General features: G+C 41.5%; 2 protein-coding genes across 11 annotated transcripts in view; one reads left to right on the forward strand and one right to left on the reverse strand.

Annotated features, from left to right (window-relative positions):
- Positions 1 to 735: 735 nt before the first annotated feature.
- Idgf4 (Imaginal disc growth factor 4) lies at positions 736 to 3,829 on the forward strand. The gene is made up of 6 exons (XM_046622994.2): positions 736 to 857; positions 1,360 to 1,482; positions 1,568 to 1,821; positions 1,907 to 2,213; positions 2,387 to 2,549; positions 3,262 to 3,829. Exons 2-6 carry the CDS (start codon positions 1,368 to 1,370, stop codon positions 3,725 to 3,727), a joined length of 1,305 nt encoding a protein of 434 aa, XP_046478950.1. The 5' UTR covers positions 736 to 857; positions 1,360 to 1,367; the 3' UTR covers positions 3,728 to 3,829.
- Positions 3,433 to 16,733, reverse strand: part of Stacl (Stac-like) — a 41,931-nt gene continuing 28,630 nt past the window's right edge. For 7 of the 10 annotated variants that reach the window (XM_046622982.2, XM_046622979.2, XM_046622984.2 and 4 more), the window contains 5 exons: positions 15,986 to 16,150; positions 10,721 to 10,897; positions 9,359 to 9,614; positions 9,023 to 9,206; positions 3,489 to 8,219 (listed from right to left, as the gene is read on the reverse strand). In XM_046622982.2, the coding sequence (XP_046478938.1) occupies positions 8,073 to 8,219; positions 9,023 to 9,206; positions 9,359 to 9,614; positions 10,721 to 10,897; positions 15,986 to 16,150 (929 nt within the window). In that variant the 3' untranslated portion in view covers positions 3,489 to 8,072. Of the gene's footprint in view, positions 8,220 to 9,022; positions 9,207 to 9,358; positions 9,615 to 10,720; positions 10,898 to 15,985; positions 16,151 to 16,733 lie in introns of all 10 variants that reach the window. The other 3 variants (XM_046622988.2, XM_046622985.2, XM_046622986.2) reach the window with 3 other exon arrangements.

The raw sequence follows: 16,733 nt of genomic DNA on the forward strand, positions 1-16,733 counted from the left end.
TAGATTTTGATTTATTTCCGAGAATTGGATATGCTAGAAGAAAACAAGCCGAATGTCGATTTTGTAATTCAATCCAGCAGAGATATTAACGCGTAAAACTCGTCAACAACCTACATCGACTCCATGCTCTACTTGCCTGTGAAATCGTATTTTTGCACTCTGCCCTTTACAACGTGAAAACTGGTAGTCGGGTCAGTCGAACAGTAGATAATCGACGAACTGGGTTGGACGCAATAACAATGAATTCCAACAGAACAATCGATTCAGTCATATATACGTGCAAACACTGTTTTACTCACACCCTGATCGGGGACAAGGATAATGTCTCAGTCCAATTCACAATCAGTCGAATTGAAATGTTTGTCAAAAAATGGCTTACTTGTTACGCCTAATTCCTAAGAGTTATCGAGAGATCGGAAGATCCAAGTGATCCCATTTCTCGGTCCGTGATTGCTTCAGCTTTTACCACGTCCTGCAGCTTCGTGAGGGAAAAAATCAAAGACGGGCTTAAGATGGTTGTACATATTTTGAAAGACTGTGCGTTGAATTGGAGTGGTATGATTAGCTTCGGAAGATTTTCCTTGAGAAGTACTGGGTCTTTGAGATTAAGGATTCGCTAGGTGTAAACCCCCATAATACAACGCACAAAGGCGTCCCTGAATAGTGAGCATCCATAATGTCTGTGCACATGTAACAGAGTCTCGCCGATTCATGTGTGTAGCGTACGGATTGAACGATGACGTAATTATAGTCAACCCCACCACTGACTAGTCGCTGGGACCAAGGCGAAGTTTCGAAGCCTTCGCTGGCTGCTCGCTCTGGTAAGTCTGGCCAGTCCACGTCTCTTCGCGGGCAAGGTAAGTCCAGTTTTTCCTTCCTTCATTGTGCTTAAGAGTTTATTCAAGTTCGAAAGTTATACTACGGTTTGTGAAACCAGCGCAATTTCCAATGACGGTCGATCCTCGTGTGGAATAATTACAATTCTTCGTTTAAGAGCGTTGAATTCGAGACAATCGGTCAATTTTTCACAAACTTTCAGTAACCAAACGTTTAATTAAAGATGTATCGTACTGCGAATGATCTCCGGAGATAATCTGTAGGAACGTTCGACTTTAATAGTCGATTTCGGAAGAGGAACGCTATCGCTGAACTGACAATTATTAATTAATTCAAGCTAACAAAGTAGATTGGAATAGAATGCAGACTCAACAAATTTCTTTCATTTAATGCTGTATGGAATAACTTCCGAACTCAAAAACTGTGCTTCACTATAGAGCAATAAGTGTATGAGAAAGAAGAAAGTGATAGTTCCAAGCAAATTATGAAAGCACTGGATAAAGCAATGATTCTTTTTTACAGATTGCGAAATGAAGCTGATCACTGTAGGAGTTTTGGCGACGCTGTGCGTCGCCACATTTGCTGTTCAGCACCCCCACGACAAGGTTGTTTGTTTCTGGAACTCGACCTCTTTCGAACGCCAAGGTAGAATCGATGACTTTTCACGAGTTACAACGTACACGTTGAATATCCCGAAGGCTCGAATTCGAAATTCGTGCGTGTTTTTCAGGTCCGGCTAAGTTCCAAATGGAAGATCTGCGCCCGGCACTGTCACTCTGCACCCACCTGGTCTACGGATACGCTGGCATCAACGCCGAGACCCACGAAGCCACACCTCTCCATCCAAACATCGACACTGGGGCCGGTTACGCCTTCTTCCGAACGGTTACTCAGTTCAAGAGGACCTTCCCTGACCTCAAGGTCTACCTTAGCATTGGTGGAAACGATGACCCCTATGAAGAGACCCACAAGTACCTCGTCGTGGTGAGTGGAGAATAGAGTAAGCCGATTAGTCGACTCATTTGTTCTGTCTTCTTCGTATTTACGATATTTACGGTTCGATTTTAAGACCGAGACGAGCGAGACCAGAGCAAAGTTCGTCAACTCTGTCGGACGTCTTTTGACCGATTACGACTTCGACGGTGTGGATCTGGCGTGGCAGTTCCCCGAGGTCAAGGTCAAGAAGAAGCGTGGATTCTTCGGCAGCATTGCTCACAGTGTCAAGAAGGTCTTCGGTTATGGCAAGTTCAAGGACGAGAGGGAGCAGGACCACCGTGACGGGTTCACCATCCTGGTACGAGACATCAAGAACCTCCTCAGACAGAGGAATAACAAGGACCTCACCATAACCGTCCTGCCCCACGTGAACTCCTCCAGTAAGTTGATTCAGCGTATTACTGACCGTCCGGATCATGAGTTCTAGGATTTTTATGCTACTGCCTTGGTCGGTTTATTTTTCTTTAAGTTTGTGACACCGAGGTTTGGGTACTGGCATGCAGACATAATTATATTATATTCATTGGTATATCGAAAATCGTTTACTTTCCAGTCTACTACGACGCTCGAGCTCTGACTCCCAACATCGAAGCGGTACATCTCTTCGCCTTCGACCAGAAGACTCCAGACCGCAACCCCAAGGACGCAGACTACCCTGCCCCGATTTACGAAAGCTACGGACGCGCTTTCGATGAAAACATCGACGGTCAAGTGAGGTAAGTGTCAGAGACAACAATCGTTGGATCATTAAAAAAAAATGGAAGAAAGAGAGAAACTGAAATCTGCAAGATTTCGATCTACCGCATTTGCAAACCGACCAAAGTGTCCACGTTTTCGCACACTTCAACCTACTCTCAGATTCGAATAGCGAGAAGAAACTGTGAAAGTCGGCAGGTTGAAAGACCGACTGCGCAGGCGCAACATTTTCGTCTGCAAAGCAGGAGAGCCATCTTGCAGAAACGAATCATGCGGTGTAAAATATTCCCGCGTTGAATGGCGAATTGAAATATCGTAATTCCAGCCAGTTGAAAATTAAAGTTTGTGAAACTTTCCCGAATCGTTAACATCAACCTTTTGACTATTTCAACTACACAACCTCCGTAAGCCGCGGTGTAACGTTTCACCGCTGAAACTTGAGTTGGCCAGCTTGCATAAAAGGTTCGCGCATGCGCAATCGGATACTCAAACTTCCAATTCCTACATCTCGGTACGTAACCAAAATTAAAGTTTGTGACACTTTCCCGAATCGTTAACATCAACCTTTCGACTATTTCAACTACAGAACCTCCATAAGCCGCGGTGTAACGTTTCACCGCTGAAACTTGAGTTGGCCAGCCTGCATAAAAGGTTCGCGTATGCGCAATGGAACGCTCTATCTTCCAATCCTCACAATATCCTCTCGGTATCTAACCAACCATACGTCTCCAGGTACTGGCTCGAGCACGGCACTCCAGGAAGTAAAATCATCGTCGGGATTCCGACTTTCGCCCGCACCTGGAAGCTGACTGCTGACAGCCAGATATCCGGAGTGCCTCCACTGGACGTGGACGGCCCTGGAGCAGAAGGACCGCAAACTTTGACACCTGGTCTCCTCTCCTACACGGAGGTCTGCACTCGGCTCACAGAGACGACGCTCGGCACAATTTTACGCCGGGTTAGCGATCCCTCGAAGAAGTACGGAAGCTACGCCTACCAGTCGTATAACGATGCGACCGGCGCCGACGGCATTTGGGTCGGATACGAGGACCCGGACACTGCCGGAAACAAGGCGAACTACGTGAAGGCAAAGGGCCTCGGTGGAGTCGCGATCGTCGATCTTTCCCTAGACGATTTCAGAGGCGTTTGCACCGGTGACAAGTTCCCGATTACCCGTGCAGCCAAGTACAAGTTGTAAAGCGGAATTTGGGGCCAGTGAACGGCACAATTAAGCGTTCGATTGTCTTGTTTCTCCGTTATGTTCTTCGAATTTGCCAAATTATAATTTCAGTTTAAAATTTTTACCCGTTTATTGATGTATATGGTGTAATGATATATGATGTGTAAGCTTTGAAAAGACGTCGCAAGCTTTACAGGTGACTTTTCTTTTCTTGTGCATATAAGTAAAATCTGTACGAATGTTCTACGTTATTTGTCTTGCAATTTTTTGTCCCCTTTAATTGACGAAACTACCACTGTTTTCCTTTCTCTTGTTTCTTTTTTTATAGACATTTTCATCGATTTAGGATTGGGATCGATGAACGTACGCAAAAAGATGCGATTTCAACAAGTTCATATATTGTGGACGAGAGAAATTTCGGGAATAATTTACGGCAACAAGCAAAGGATAAATCAATGGTTTATTTTTTATTTTTACCATCGAAGACGAATCTATATAATGGTTATTATCTGTCGAAATAAAGTTATTCAGAAATTATAACGTTATACATAATTATACAAAACCTGCAAAGTAATACAAAGCAGTGAAAAATTGTTGGAGAATTTTGCTAAAATTTGTTGTGGATATTATTCTTGTTACTTTACTGCCTGCAGTATTATTTTTGTCTCTACTTGACACAGTTTTCTTTTCCATTCTTGTTCTTCTTCTCGTGTATTACAAATTTGGTAGAAGATTAGCTATAAAAAATTCTATCATATTTTGCGTAGAAGTGTGTAGAACTCTACTTCTATTGAACATAATTTTTTCTTTTTTTTCTTCCCTTCTCTTTGAAATATAAATCAAACAAGACGCGCTACGACGCGTGAAATTTCACGCGTCTACAAGATTTTCAGCGACACAATGAAAACTTAGGCATGAAAAAAAAAGACTACTTTTCCATTTTGAGGTACTGCAGGTAAAGACTACTACACAGTGTAGGATCGATTACAATTAATTGTGTTCTAGTTTATTAAAAATTCGGGATGGTATTCAGGACCTATACTATATCTTATTATCTAGATTCTAGACTGTGTATTAAATGCTTGATTGATTTCTATACCTACATACTTTGTAACTTACGCACGTTCTTCGATTATAATTTTTTTAATCGTTATCCATGCGCGAAAATCGTTTTCTTTCATTTATTTCCGTCTATTGATTGTGTTGCAAATTTAACAAACATCGGTATGTATTTATAGCTCGATTAATAAAACGTGCGAGAAATAGGAAAACTGATAACAAGTAAATGATTATGATAGTTTTTTTTTTTTTTTTTTTTTCTACTAAAGTTAAGTTAAATTAAAATAGAAAATTGCTTCTTAATTAATTTCGGTGCGGTGGTATATTTTTTGTTTTTGTTATTCTTTTGTTCTTTTTTTTTTCTTCTTATTTTTACTTCGACTTTCCTATAACATGAGCGTATATACTCAGTGTATACGTGTATATAATTTAGATAGTATATATATATGTATATTACGTGCAGTCTATAACTCGAATAAACACACGTTTCTCTATATTCCACGCCACAAAGCGTGCACAATCAAAGATTTCAAACGCAGCACCAACGTTTCTACCCATTCGCTTCACGTAGGGTTTAAAGATACATTCATAGGTATAGATTATTAACATCACAATAACAGTTCGGAAAACCTGTCTCGTTTCTTTCATTTACTTTCAAAGCTGTTTTTTTATTAAAATTTTTTTTTGTTACTTTCCACTTTTACCCATATTTCACGGAACGCGGCAAAATTCATCTTTCCTCATCGTGTACTTCTTCTTTCATTTTCAAATTATTCCAAATCTTTGATAGGCACGCAATCCATAGTTTCATAACTGTTCAAACATTATAATATAATATACTGATATATGTATAATATATCAATTATCTAACAGATGAAGGGCACAACGATATTACATAAACAACTTTGCTCTTGCATTTAATACTTAAAAAATACTGGGCAGGTTTTTTTAATTTTTTTAATATTTTTATTTTTTTTTGTTTTTGTTGAGAGTACTTATACACTTAAAATATACTTTATCATACGCATTATATAATATATTGTATGGTTCAACAAGGAAAGGGCACTCGTTACATCGTTTCATCTGTATATTATACCGATATCTTGTGGGTACATATATGTATATATGTAATATTATTTATATCAAATATTTATACTGAAATTTTCATCTATGCAGGATATCGATTTTACATTACGCTGACAATATTCTTCTGCAATTGCTATATCGGGGTGGCTAAAACGAGAACAGAAAATTCCAAGGTAAAAACATACGGTACAAAAGTTTTACCCAATTCACACACGAAATTTTATATTACATATCCAGTTTTGAAAAAAATGTTTGACTGTACCAGACGACTTTTTCGCAAAAAGATATTGACGTCGTGTCTTTATAATTTGTACACAACAATAGTGCAAGTTGATTCAGGGTGCTCTTGAAACATCAAGATCAAGGTAGTGATAGGGTGCGGATTAAAAACATATAAAGAAGACGTGGCGACGTACGCTGATCTTTCAGCTCACTTCAAGCATCACCTTGTTCTACATTTCATGCTGCATTTATTTTGCCATTTGTACTGGTGTTCAACTCGATATTCTAAAAAATTAGACCACTGAGGAAGTACGATGACAATCTTTCGTCTCGGAAGATTCAATATCGCAAGTACGATGAAAGTGAGAATGAATTTAAGATATTCCCTCAAAAAAAGAGACCGTCTGATTGATGACGAAAAATGTACTCTAGCTATCAAATTTTTTCCAAGAAAAATTTGGCAGAGTTCAAAAACTCTGAATTACGATCGATATCGTGACTCAATATTTTGATCTAAAAGAATAAGAGTTCCTCATGTGGAATCGCAAACTGCAGTGAGCGATTGAGAAACCGAGCACGTCTGCGACGTCATTCATGGGATAGAGGACAGGTACGATATATATTTTATGTATAATCTCCTATAAAAAGTTCACTCCAACAATGACAGTACACACTTGTGTCGAGAGAAAATGGTGAAACTTGGCAGATCGATCGTCCGACCGCGCATGCGCGAATTTTGTTGTCTTTTCGTGCAGACTAGCCAACTTAAGCTTCAGCTGAAAAATTCCGCTTGTTAAGCTTATTTAGGTTATGCGATGTTCTTGCGGTAAGCAGACCTGGAATAGTTAATTCAAGTATTGATTCGAATCTTGAGAACGATATAATTTCAGTTCGACACATGATGCGGGAGTTTGGCATCTCGTGCCTCGTTTCGCATAAGTTGGCTCCTCTACCTAATAGACGAAACAATGATGTAAAGGAACAAGGTGTGCTCGAAACGGAGATGCGCAGTATAAAAGTCACGATGTCACAACAAAAATTCCTTTTCTGTCGTAAAAAGTACAACATAACCTCTGTAACCGATCATTTAATATTTGAATATTATTTCCACCATAAAATAAGATTCCGTGAACGTGAGAATGAACGGTTGTTCTATAGATTTTGAAAATAGTGCTCAAAATGACATGATGTAGGGTCACGTTCTCACGAACACACCTTATTTCCTTGTACCATGGACGAAACAATTACCGATCAATGAATTTTAATAATCTTATGCATGCGCGGTCGGTAATTCAGTCTGCCAAAATCGTTGAGCCATTTTGTCTCCGTAAGAACGATCCGAAAGTATAAACAAACCGAGGATCCGTCTACCATTAACAGCCGGACACGGGATCTTCAGCCAATTAGCTAGCTGCAACTACATGAGGGAACATCCTTTAACGCTATCTAAATCTTGGTCCACGTTGTTGACGCTAATGAGCTTGAGCAGCTTATCGGTATCCTTGAAATTTCGCCTGCCACCTTTGTTGGTCCGAGCGTAAGGTAGCGAGTAGTCGATCATGGCGTCATCGAGGCGTATGCGTTGAGGCCACTGGAAGGTGGCGCTGCTGTCGAAATCGTCTAGGTTGCTGGAAGCGCGTTCCAGGGGCTTCTGGCAGTAGCTGACCGCGATTTTCGGCTGGACGAAGGCGTCGTGAACGCGGACGGGCCGCGCCAAGGACGAACGCTTCTTCGCCGGAGTCTGCGGAAGTTTTCTCGGGAGGAAAACGGCCGGCTGACGCTCTTCGTTCGCCGGCTTCGCCGTTGGCGGCGCTGCGCTCGGTAAATTCGGACTCGCGTTTCCAGCGTGTCGACACTCTTCGCCGCACTGAAGACAGTCGTAATACTTCTCCGAGGCTGAAGAGGGCGTTTGAAGACCCGCCTCACCTCCGCTAGAATTCGGAACGCTCGATCGCTGCTGCGATATGAAACGGAAACTCCGCTGTGGAGGCGGGGGTCACACTTCCTGCAGGTACTTAAGAGGGCACAGGGTCTCCTTTAACCGGGGCTCCGTCTCCTTGCTCAGGCTCTCCGTCGTGTTCACGTTCGACGCGCATCTCACCATCGCCACGCCATCCACCTCCTCCCCGATCTGGATCACGATCTGTTCGAAACAGCGAGGGAAGCAAACACGCGGTTTTTAATCTTCCATAAATATAAATTTATAGGTACCGTCAAGTTCCTTCGGGGCTCCCGAACTTTTCCTAGTCAGAATTCTTCACCCTCCGACAAAAGTGTCATTTCTTAAATCGCGGCACGCTCTTTCATAGAACAGTTTCTGAAGACCGCCCTGAAGTTGCCTGCCTTGCCTCTAATTTTTTGAAATCGAAACGTTTACCAGGGTGAATTATTTTCTAATTATTTTTCCTTTCATATTTCTTTTTCACTATTACCAAACTAGTCTTCTACAAGTTTAAAACAAAAAATACAAGCAATCATATAAGCAATTGACGAGGCATTAACGATCCATCTTCGGAAATACTTCAATTTCGAAACTCAGGGGCTGTTAATTTTACGGAGGATTCCCGAATAGCTAGCTAAACCAGCCTGAATATGCAAATGATTTGGCACGGAACGACCTCCGCGTTGCACGATGTATTTTTATCCGTGATTCAGAATCGCTGTGAACTAGTTTTGTATACATTGAATGCGATGCGCAATTTGAAACATAGAAAGACTTGATGTCTCCGTCTCTTCGACCTCCGAAGATCTGTACGATCATGGACAGTCCAGAAATAGGGGCAGTGCATCTCTTCTCGCTTTTTAACACTTCGGGCGGACATCTACATCGGATTAAAAAATTTTCAAGAATCTAGTCAACCGGCCTCGTCTTCTTCTTCTTCATCCGGTTTAACAAGCGGAACACTGTGCTTAAAGAACCGTTAAAAAAAAACAATGAAAATTCACCTGATCTCTGAGCAGAGTCGTCTGATCGGCTAGCTGAAGATTCCGGGTGACCTGAAGCGTCCTTTGGCCAGATTCTACGCGCATGACATAGGCGCTTGGAAAATAGCCGGCTCTTCCACCTAGACATTTGCCTTTCCACCAGTCGGGATCGGACTTGTCTATAACGGTGACTTTGTAACCGGCCCTGAAACGTGATTAAGAAGAGAGTGTTCGCGGTATAAAATCATTCGATTTCGCTTTCCAGGCGGTACGGAGCAATTAACACCCCCACCAACCCCCCCCCCCCCCCTTCCGATCCCCTTGATTACGCTCCTCTCGATCCATTTATGCACTTACTTCAGATCCAATTCGTCCCGATGACGGGCGTTGAAGTTGTAGAGAACAACGTAGAGGTTGTTCGGCGGCAGGACACGCTTTCCTGGTGGAAAAGGATTCAGATGATTCGCGTTCCCCGCGTGCGGGGAGGGGCACGGGGAAGTACTCGCCGAGGAATAGGACTTCTCGATATCGTCCGGAAGCTCCATGCTTGACATCCGAATTGTGCTTCTTAAAAGCTTGTGACCCCCGTGTCCTTGGCTAGGACTGCAGGGCGCTAGAATTTTATGAAAATTTAGACAGAGTTTTTCGCCCTTCGTCTAATTCACCGACACCGATCTGTTCCTCCGTTTTTCTTCTAGATTTTGCCGATGAAAAAAGTGATGACGTGTTGTAACGATTTTTAATTAGACCATCTCTGGTGGTTTTACGAATTATTTTGTTTTTCAGCAATTTCGAAAATAGAAACTTTTTTAACGAATTTTAACCATTCTGTCGTAATATCCGAGCTTCGGGGGAAACGAAAAAACTCACATCTTTTCAATAACAGAATTTAAAGAGATTTTCAGATCAAGTCGAGAAACATCAAACGTACCCGAATTGCGGCACCTTTCATATATTCGACATTTTTTCACTCAACACGTCCCGTTATTAACTCGAATTAACTACAGCAGAAAAATTGAAAAGAATCTGACGAAAATCAATGAAAATGTTTAGTAAAAAAAGTTTGGCACAGGCTAAAGATAGAGAAAGAGAAAAATAAATACTACTCAAAATACTTTCGATTGTTCCTGTAACATCGAAGAGAATTTTAATTCCAGAATTTCATTTGAAACAAAATCTTTACTACAATCGGTCGAATTCAGGAAAAACGATGCGTTCGTCAAAACGTGAAAATCTAAAAATTCTACGGTTAAAAATTTCCTTTAAAAAGTTTCAATCCAACGACAAATTCGTTGTTCGAATAATTGTTCGAAAAATATAAACATTTAAAGTTAAAAAAAAAGCTGCATAAACATTGAAAATAATTAAGTAAAAACAGAAGACTTGCGCTGTTCGAAAAACGGAGACACGCGTCAATCTCCACTTTTTTCTTTGCGGTGACGCAGTCGAGATACAAAAAAAAAAAAAAAAACAAAACGGTCGAATGTATCGGCGTCGGTGAACTTTTGTACCGATTACAGGCGATCGGGTGAAACGAGACGGAATATCCCCTTGTGGATCAGATTTATCGGGGCCAACGAGACGCCGGTTTTTCCGCAAAGTTGCGGCTGCGTAACGTATTTCGCTTATAACCGCCGAACTCTGGGTTAATCCCTGCGATTTTAATCAAGGCACGGGCTTTGTTGTGTAAATTATTCAATCATCCGGTGAAATACATACATAACCGGCTGGTGCCACCGCTGTCGGATAACCGCGGGGGCGTAGATTCCCTCGGACCAGTTGCATAGTAATCTCGAGGACGCTGACGCGTGTGAGCCGAACCTTCCGGCGAATCCAGGCTCAAACTCTTCATCCGTAAATTAAGCCGCTCCCTCCGACGTTGTGGACTGTGGGGCGCTTCATTTTTCATCATATCAATTCAATTAGCATTATCTGTAATCGCTCAACGTTCGTATCGGCGCGATTCTCGTCTCGTCGAGAAACTCCACCGAATTATTGTTATTGCTTTTCTTATACTTGTGTGTGCGTGTGTGTGTGTGTGTGTGTGTGTGTGTTTGCGTGTTTTTTTATTTTTTCGGTGTTTGCTTATTTTTCATTTCTCTTTATACGCAGGGGGAGGAAACAGTTATTGTCGCGTGACAAATGATGATCGGTCGTAATGACGAATGAGAATATCGTTCTTTAAAAAACAGAATAAAAAAAAAAAAACAATTCTGGGATTGAAACGGAGTGGGAATTAAAAGAATAGTACCAAAGTAAGGAGATTCGATTTTAATTCTCTAGTTTGAAAATACTCTGGAAATAATCAACGAGGGTATAAAAATTGTTGAAATTATAAGACTACGATGTATAATTACTGTTTTTGTCTTTTTCCCATTTTTTTCTTTTTTTTTTTTTTTTCTTCCTGTTCTCTTTTTTGTAATATCGCATCACGTATCGTATACATATATTGCATAATATACATCCAGCCACAGCGAGCGAAACAAGGGCCCGCTATCGAAGCGTTGATTTTTCAACGAGATCGTTGGATTATTATAGAAACATACATAATACATATAGTGTATATAAAAATACGGGGATAAAATTGGCAACGACGTACAGATGTAATAACAAACATTCACAATTCCATCACAATAATACGCGTGCGCACAACGAGGATATACCAAGAGAGCTGGGACACGACTCGCAATACATACGAACATACATTATACATATATAAATTATACACATAGGTAGGTACGTACGTAACGCGTACGTAAATTTGAAAATAAGACACACCGATATTCGTACGATATTTGAAGAAAATAAAGTTCTTTTTATTATTTCTATTATCATTATTATTTACATTATATACATCGCTTAATTATATTATTGAGGTAACAGTAGTAAACGGTATTTCATGTCTTAGAATTCAACACAGATATTTCTTTCCTTCTATCGATCCGTAGCATGCGCCTTTCAAGCGATTCAATTTACATTCAATTACAAAGAGAGAGAGGGAGAGAGTGAGAGAGAGAGAGAGAGAGAGAGAGAAAGACAATTCTTTGACGAGTATTACCGGTCTTTGTAGGATCCTGATATAAATTTTTCTTCCTCTTTCGTTTGTTCGCTTCCTCGCTGTGCGTTTGTAGATTAATTTTTTATTCCCCTTTCCTCAGCAAACTCGACGAGATAAAAAAAAAATGTACGGGGTATGTAAATAAAATCGGAAGTGGAAAAGAATCAGAAGTCTAATTGACAAAGTTTCACCGTCGGATCGTTTGCGCAGAATTAATTTTTATCGCAGATGGATAAACAATCTTCGAAAGGGGGGAGGGGAAATATAGTAATTTGGCTAGGAAATATAGTAATTTCCCCTCCCCCCTTTCGAAGATTGTTTATCCATCTGCGATAAAAATTAATTCTGCGCAAACGATCCGACGGTGAAACTTTGCGCATAGTAGCGCACATACTACAGGCAAAAGTACGTATATAATTCGAAGCCGCACTCTCGCTGTTGGAAACAAGGTAAATGAACGAAACAAATGAAGAAGAAAAAAAAAAAAATTGTCAAAAAATTAATTAACAAAGGTGTGAATCGGAAACGCAAATCATCGGCGTTTCGTGGATTTTCGCGTGGTCGATTTACGCCTAAGTTGCAGCGAGGACGAAGTGGATTGATTCGCTGGCCCTCGAGCCATCAGAACCAGAGGCTGTCCGAAGGGTCGAGTGCCTGAAGTTGATCCTCCGCTACCCCGCCCTAGCCAATCGAATCTCGTCAATATTCTTCTGCATATCTTTGTTTATGTTTGTTTGTTTGTTTGTTTGTTTGTTCGTTAATTTACTTGTTTATTCTCGTTATCCTTGCTCCTCCCAAAATCGCGTGAGTGGTTTTAATATTCAAACTTGTGGTTATATTCATACTTCAGCTTGTAAATCTTCCACACGATTTTTGTTAGTGTTGCAACCGTAGCACCGGCTACATCGTCATCGATAATCTGATGATGAAGAAGAAGCTGCGGGAAAATTGTTACGGAATAACACTCGAAAACTTTTTCATCGTTCGACCCTCTATCGGCTGAGTAAGTTAACCCGAAACGAAGTTTCGGAACTTGTTCGAACCTATTATAATTAAACCTAATCGAATTTAGCTCTCGTTTATACCCTCGAGATCCTCGCAGCTTAGTTGCATTCATTCGATCGAGATCGATGATCTCAAATATTCTAGATCGATATTTAACCTAGAGATCCTAACATCTCACTTAATGGAAAATCGAGTCTGGAAAGACTCGAGAAAAGAAAACCGTGAGGATTGATTAACGTCTGAACCCGGAATATTGAGATTCAGGCTTCCAAGGGTCAAATGAGTTCCAATTTTGGTTCTCGTTAGAACTTCAAACATCAGAACCGGGCCTTACGCGCAGTTTCGAGATTAAAATAGGGTCTTTTTGACTCAGGAGTTCTCTGTTTAATAAAGAAGGTATCGCAAGTCGATCTCTCCGGTTTGATTTCTTCTGTAATATGTTACATTAGACTACTAATAAAAACTAAGCGACACGTATTTTTTTACATGCCATTAAACACTTTAAGGTGGTGAAACAACCCTGCAAAGTGAGGCGTGTCAAGTGCACATAATATTCTTCAACCAATCCAAGTAGCAAAGTTTTCTCGTAACGAGAAATGAAAAATGTGATTTCTCAATTAAAAAAAAAAAACTGTCAAATCACCCGTTGACATCCCTTACTTCGGAGGGTAGTTTCATCATCTTAAAGTGTTCAATGGCGGATAAAAAAAACATACGTGTCGCTTAGTTTTTAGTATACTATATCATGTTACAAAAGAAATCAAATCGGAGATATCGACCTGAGTTACCGTCCCTGTAAGAGCGTCTCACGTAAGGCTAAAAAGCCTCGAAATTTTCTCGGCGTCGAAACGAGGTATAAAATTTCATCCCGGGTAAGCAGGGTGAAAATTCAACGAAGAGAAAATATACAGCTGTACGTATCAAAGGAAGTGGATTTATACCACAGTACCATCCGAGAAAAAATTGCTTGCTCCTGAATGTAAATCGAGAAATCTCTGGAGCGAGTTCCCGGGTGAAAGCTGAATAAAAAACGAGACCGAGGCGGCGCTAGACTGGCAGGGGAATCAGTTTCATGGGATTCGCTGTCTGTTTGATGTTTCGAGGGTCCGGATGCGACGCTTTATTAACGCTAGATCCGCCGGATTTGGCTATTCCACTTGGCTTCGCGGAGCAAAACGCACAAGAGCCAAACGGGTCAGGGGTGTCTTTTTTCGACGTGTAATTATCCCGAGTCGAAGGATCGCGAGAGCTTTGCTTGTCTCGCAGCTTTTGTCGGGGATCCGAAATTGGAAACGGGACGGAATTGTGTCTCACCGTCTGCGCGTTTGCAGGGAAACAAGCGGAACCCTTTTTTTTTCTTTTTTTTTTTTTATCTTCTTCTATTTCGACCAATTTTCGCACCGTCGCCGGGTGAATAACTCAGCCGTTAAAGGATAATTGATGAGCTGTCTTCGACGGGCGAATGTGAAAAGAAAATATTGCTTTTCCGTCGAGGTTCGAACACATCTCGATAAGCATATTTTCCTCTGTTTTCTTCTTCAAATCTCGTCAGGTAAAATCAACAATTCCATGTCATAATGTGGTTTCTTTTCAATCTTTCTCCACTGATGTAAATAGAAAGAATATCGTACGATATTTCTGCTCATTTTGCTGCAATTTCGGGCGTCAGGTTTAAATGCGGTTACTGCAACAGCGGCACTTCGTAAAAGTGATAAAATCACTGATCGTGAGATCAAGTCGACGTTGGTAGTATACTCGACTCGTAATCGTTGCCAAATTCAATTCGTCCGCAAGGAAAAAAATTCGCAGCAATAATCGCGAGATAAAAACTACAACGAGGTAGTGTCCAGTTTAGAAAATGTAGAAAGAGCGTTGAACCGATGTCGTGCGGGCATTTTGACTTCAATGTATGAACTAAGACCCGTTATTCCATGCTTTCCAGATCGGACACCAGCTCGATGTCGATTCAGAGTTAATGGTAAAAGGTCCGCGTCAAACAGCGTGTTATTTAAAAAACAAACATTCGAATATCAACACTCCGGAGAAAAATAAGGTGTACATTAAAACCTGCAGAACAAGCTTGGACAAAAAAAACAAGACATAAAAAAGTACGGATTGATAGACGGATGAGTGATTACGGTTTTCGGGGTATGTGGTGACAAAAATAACGCAGGTAGGTACCCACTACACACAAGGCTGCAGGGTGAAAAACACAAATTGGTTATTCAAGCCGTCAGTGTGTTCAGAGTTCCGTAACGAAGTGGCAGCATGGCGGCAAATTCAGAGGTTTCGCACACCTCGTTCAACGACGCGTTAAAAAACACGTTTCGTGTGTGCGTGCGTACGTAATGCAGAGCAGTCGGAGATTGGTACTCCTAGTCAGGTACGCTTAGGGACAATGAATCTGAGACGGCTAATTTTTTACACCAGACAGTTACGTTGGCAACACTGAGAAACCTACAGCGTCACGGTCGGCCGAGCGCGAAACTAACTCAATCTCGATAAACGTAACATAACCCGTGACCGTCGAATCTAACCTTAGAATACGTGCCAATCCAACAAGTCATTATCCTCGACAGTCACGGGTTATGTTACGTTTATCGAGATTGAGTTTGTTTCGCGCTCGGCCGACCGTGGCGCTGTAGGTTTCTCAGTGTTGCCAACGTGACTGTCTAGTGTAAAAAATAAATGATCCGTCTCAGATTCATTGTCCCCGAATGCAGCTGTACAGTCGTAGTTGCAAGCTTAAGATGTATTAAGTGAAAGAACACTGGCAGAGTTTCGGGACGGGTGAGATAATGCCGGATGTGTAAAACGACACGTAAAAGCTTGCACAGCTCGTAAGGTAAGGTATGCAACAACGATCAGCGGAGCGGCGAGTCATGTCCCTGGTAGTGATCGTTAGTAGAGGGGTGGCTTACCAGAGGTGGACGAGGAACAGGGTTGGGAAGAAGAGGTCCTCGTAGCCAGGGGTGCTGCTGCACCGGAAGGGGGATGATCTGCCGTGGGAGGTGTTGGTGGAGAGTTCGTCGAGTTCCCCCTTATCTCCCCAGCCTGCTTCAGCACCTGGTATATCGCGTCCACGTCTGCCATGGTACAAACGCAAGCACACAAGGGTGCCGAGGAGATGTTTTTGGTTAGGGTAAAGGATTTCATCAGCGTATCAATTGGCATATCATTGGGCTGTGGTCGTCCGCTCTCCATGGACCAACGGAAACGGTGTGTGAGATAAAAGAAAAAGAAAAAAAAAAGAAGAGAAGAGAAGAGAGGAGGAACGAACGAACGAACGAGAAGTAGACGGACAGACAGAGAGAGAGAGAGAGAGAGTGAGAGAGAGAGAGAGAGAAAGAGAGAGAGAGAGAGATTAAAAAAAAAAACGAGAAAAAGAATACACCGAGGAAAATCATCCGTCGGATCAATGATTTTGATACTAGCTGAAGCTATACGAGGGGATAAACCGTTCATTGCCAAAATTCACCAGTCAACCGTGTCTGTTGGTTAAACTTTGCACACATCAAAGGGACGCGGCTCGTCAAATATTCTATCTATAGCATCGAGCACGAGCTTGTAATCATATTTATCTCGGATCAGATTTTCCTCGTGTTCGTCGTTCGCAAAAACGTATATGTGTTTGGGTATATCGGTTATGTTACGTTGAAAATGATTCTT

Source organism: Neodiprion pinetum, chromosome 4, assembly GCF_021155775.2.
Source record: "Neodiprion pinetum isolate iyNeoPine1 chromosome 4, iyNeoPine1.2, whole genome shotgun sequence".
Taxonomy (NCBI): domain Eukaryota; kingdom Metazoa; phylum Arthropoda; class Insecta; order Hymenoptera; family Diprionidae; genus Neodiprion; species Neodiprion pinetum.

What these genes read in the sequence shown, in the direction of transcription:
- Idgf4 (XM_046622994.2), top strand. Translation starts at nt 1,368, where the DNA reads ATGAAGCTGATCACTGTAGGAGTTTTGGCGACGCTGTGCGTCGCCACA. An exon ending in GACCTCTTTCGAACGCCAAG is followed by an intron (nt 1,483 to 1,567) that starts GTAGAATCGATG and finishes CGTGTTTTTCAG; the next exon opens with GTCCGGCTAAGTTCCAAATG. An exon ending in AACATCGACGGTCAAGTGAG is followed by an intron (nt 2,550 to 3,261) that starts GTAAGTGTCAGA and finishes ATACGTCTCCAG; the next exon opens with GTACTGGCTCGAGCACGGCA.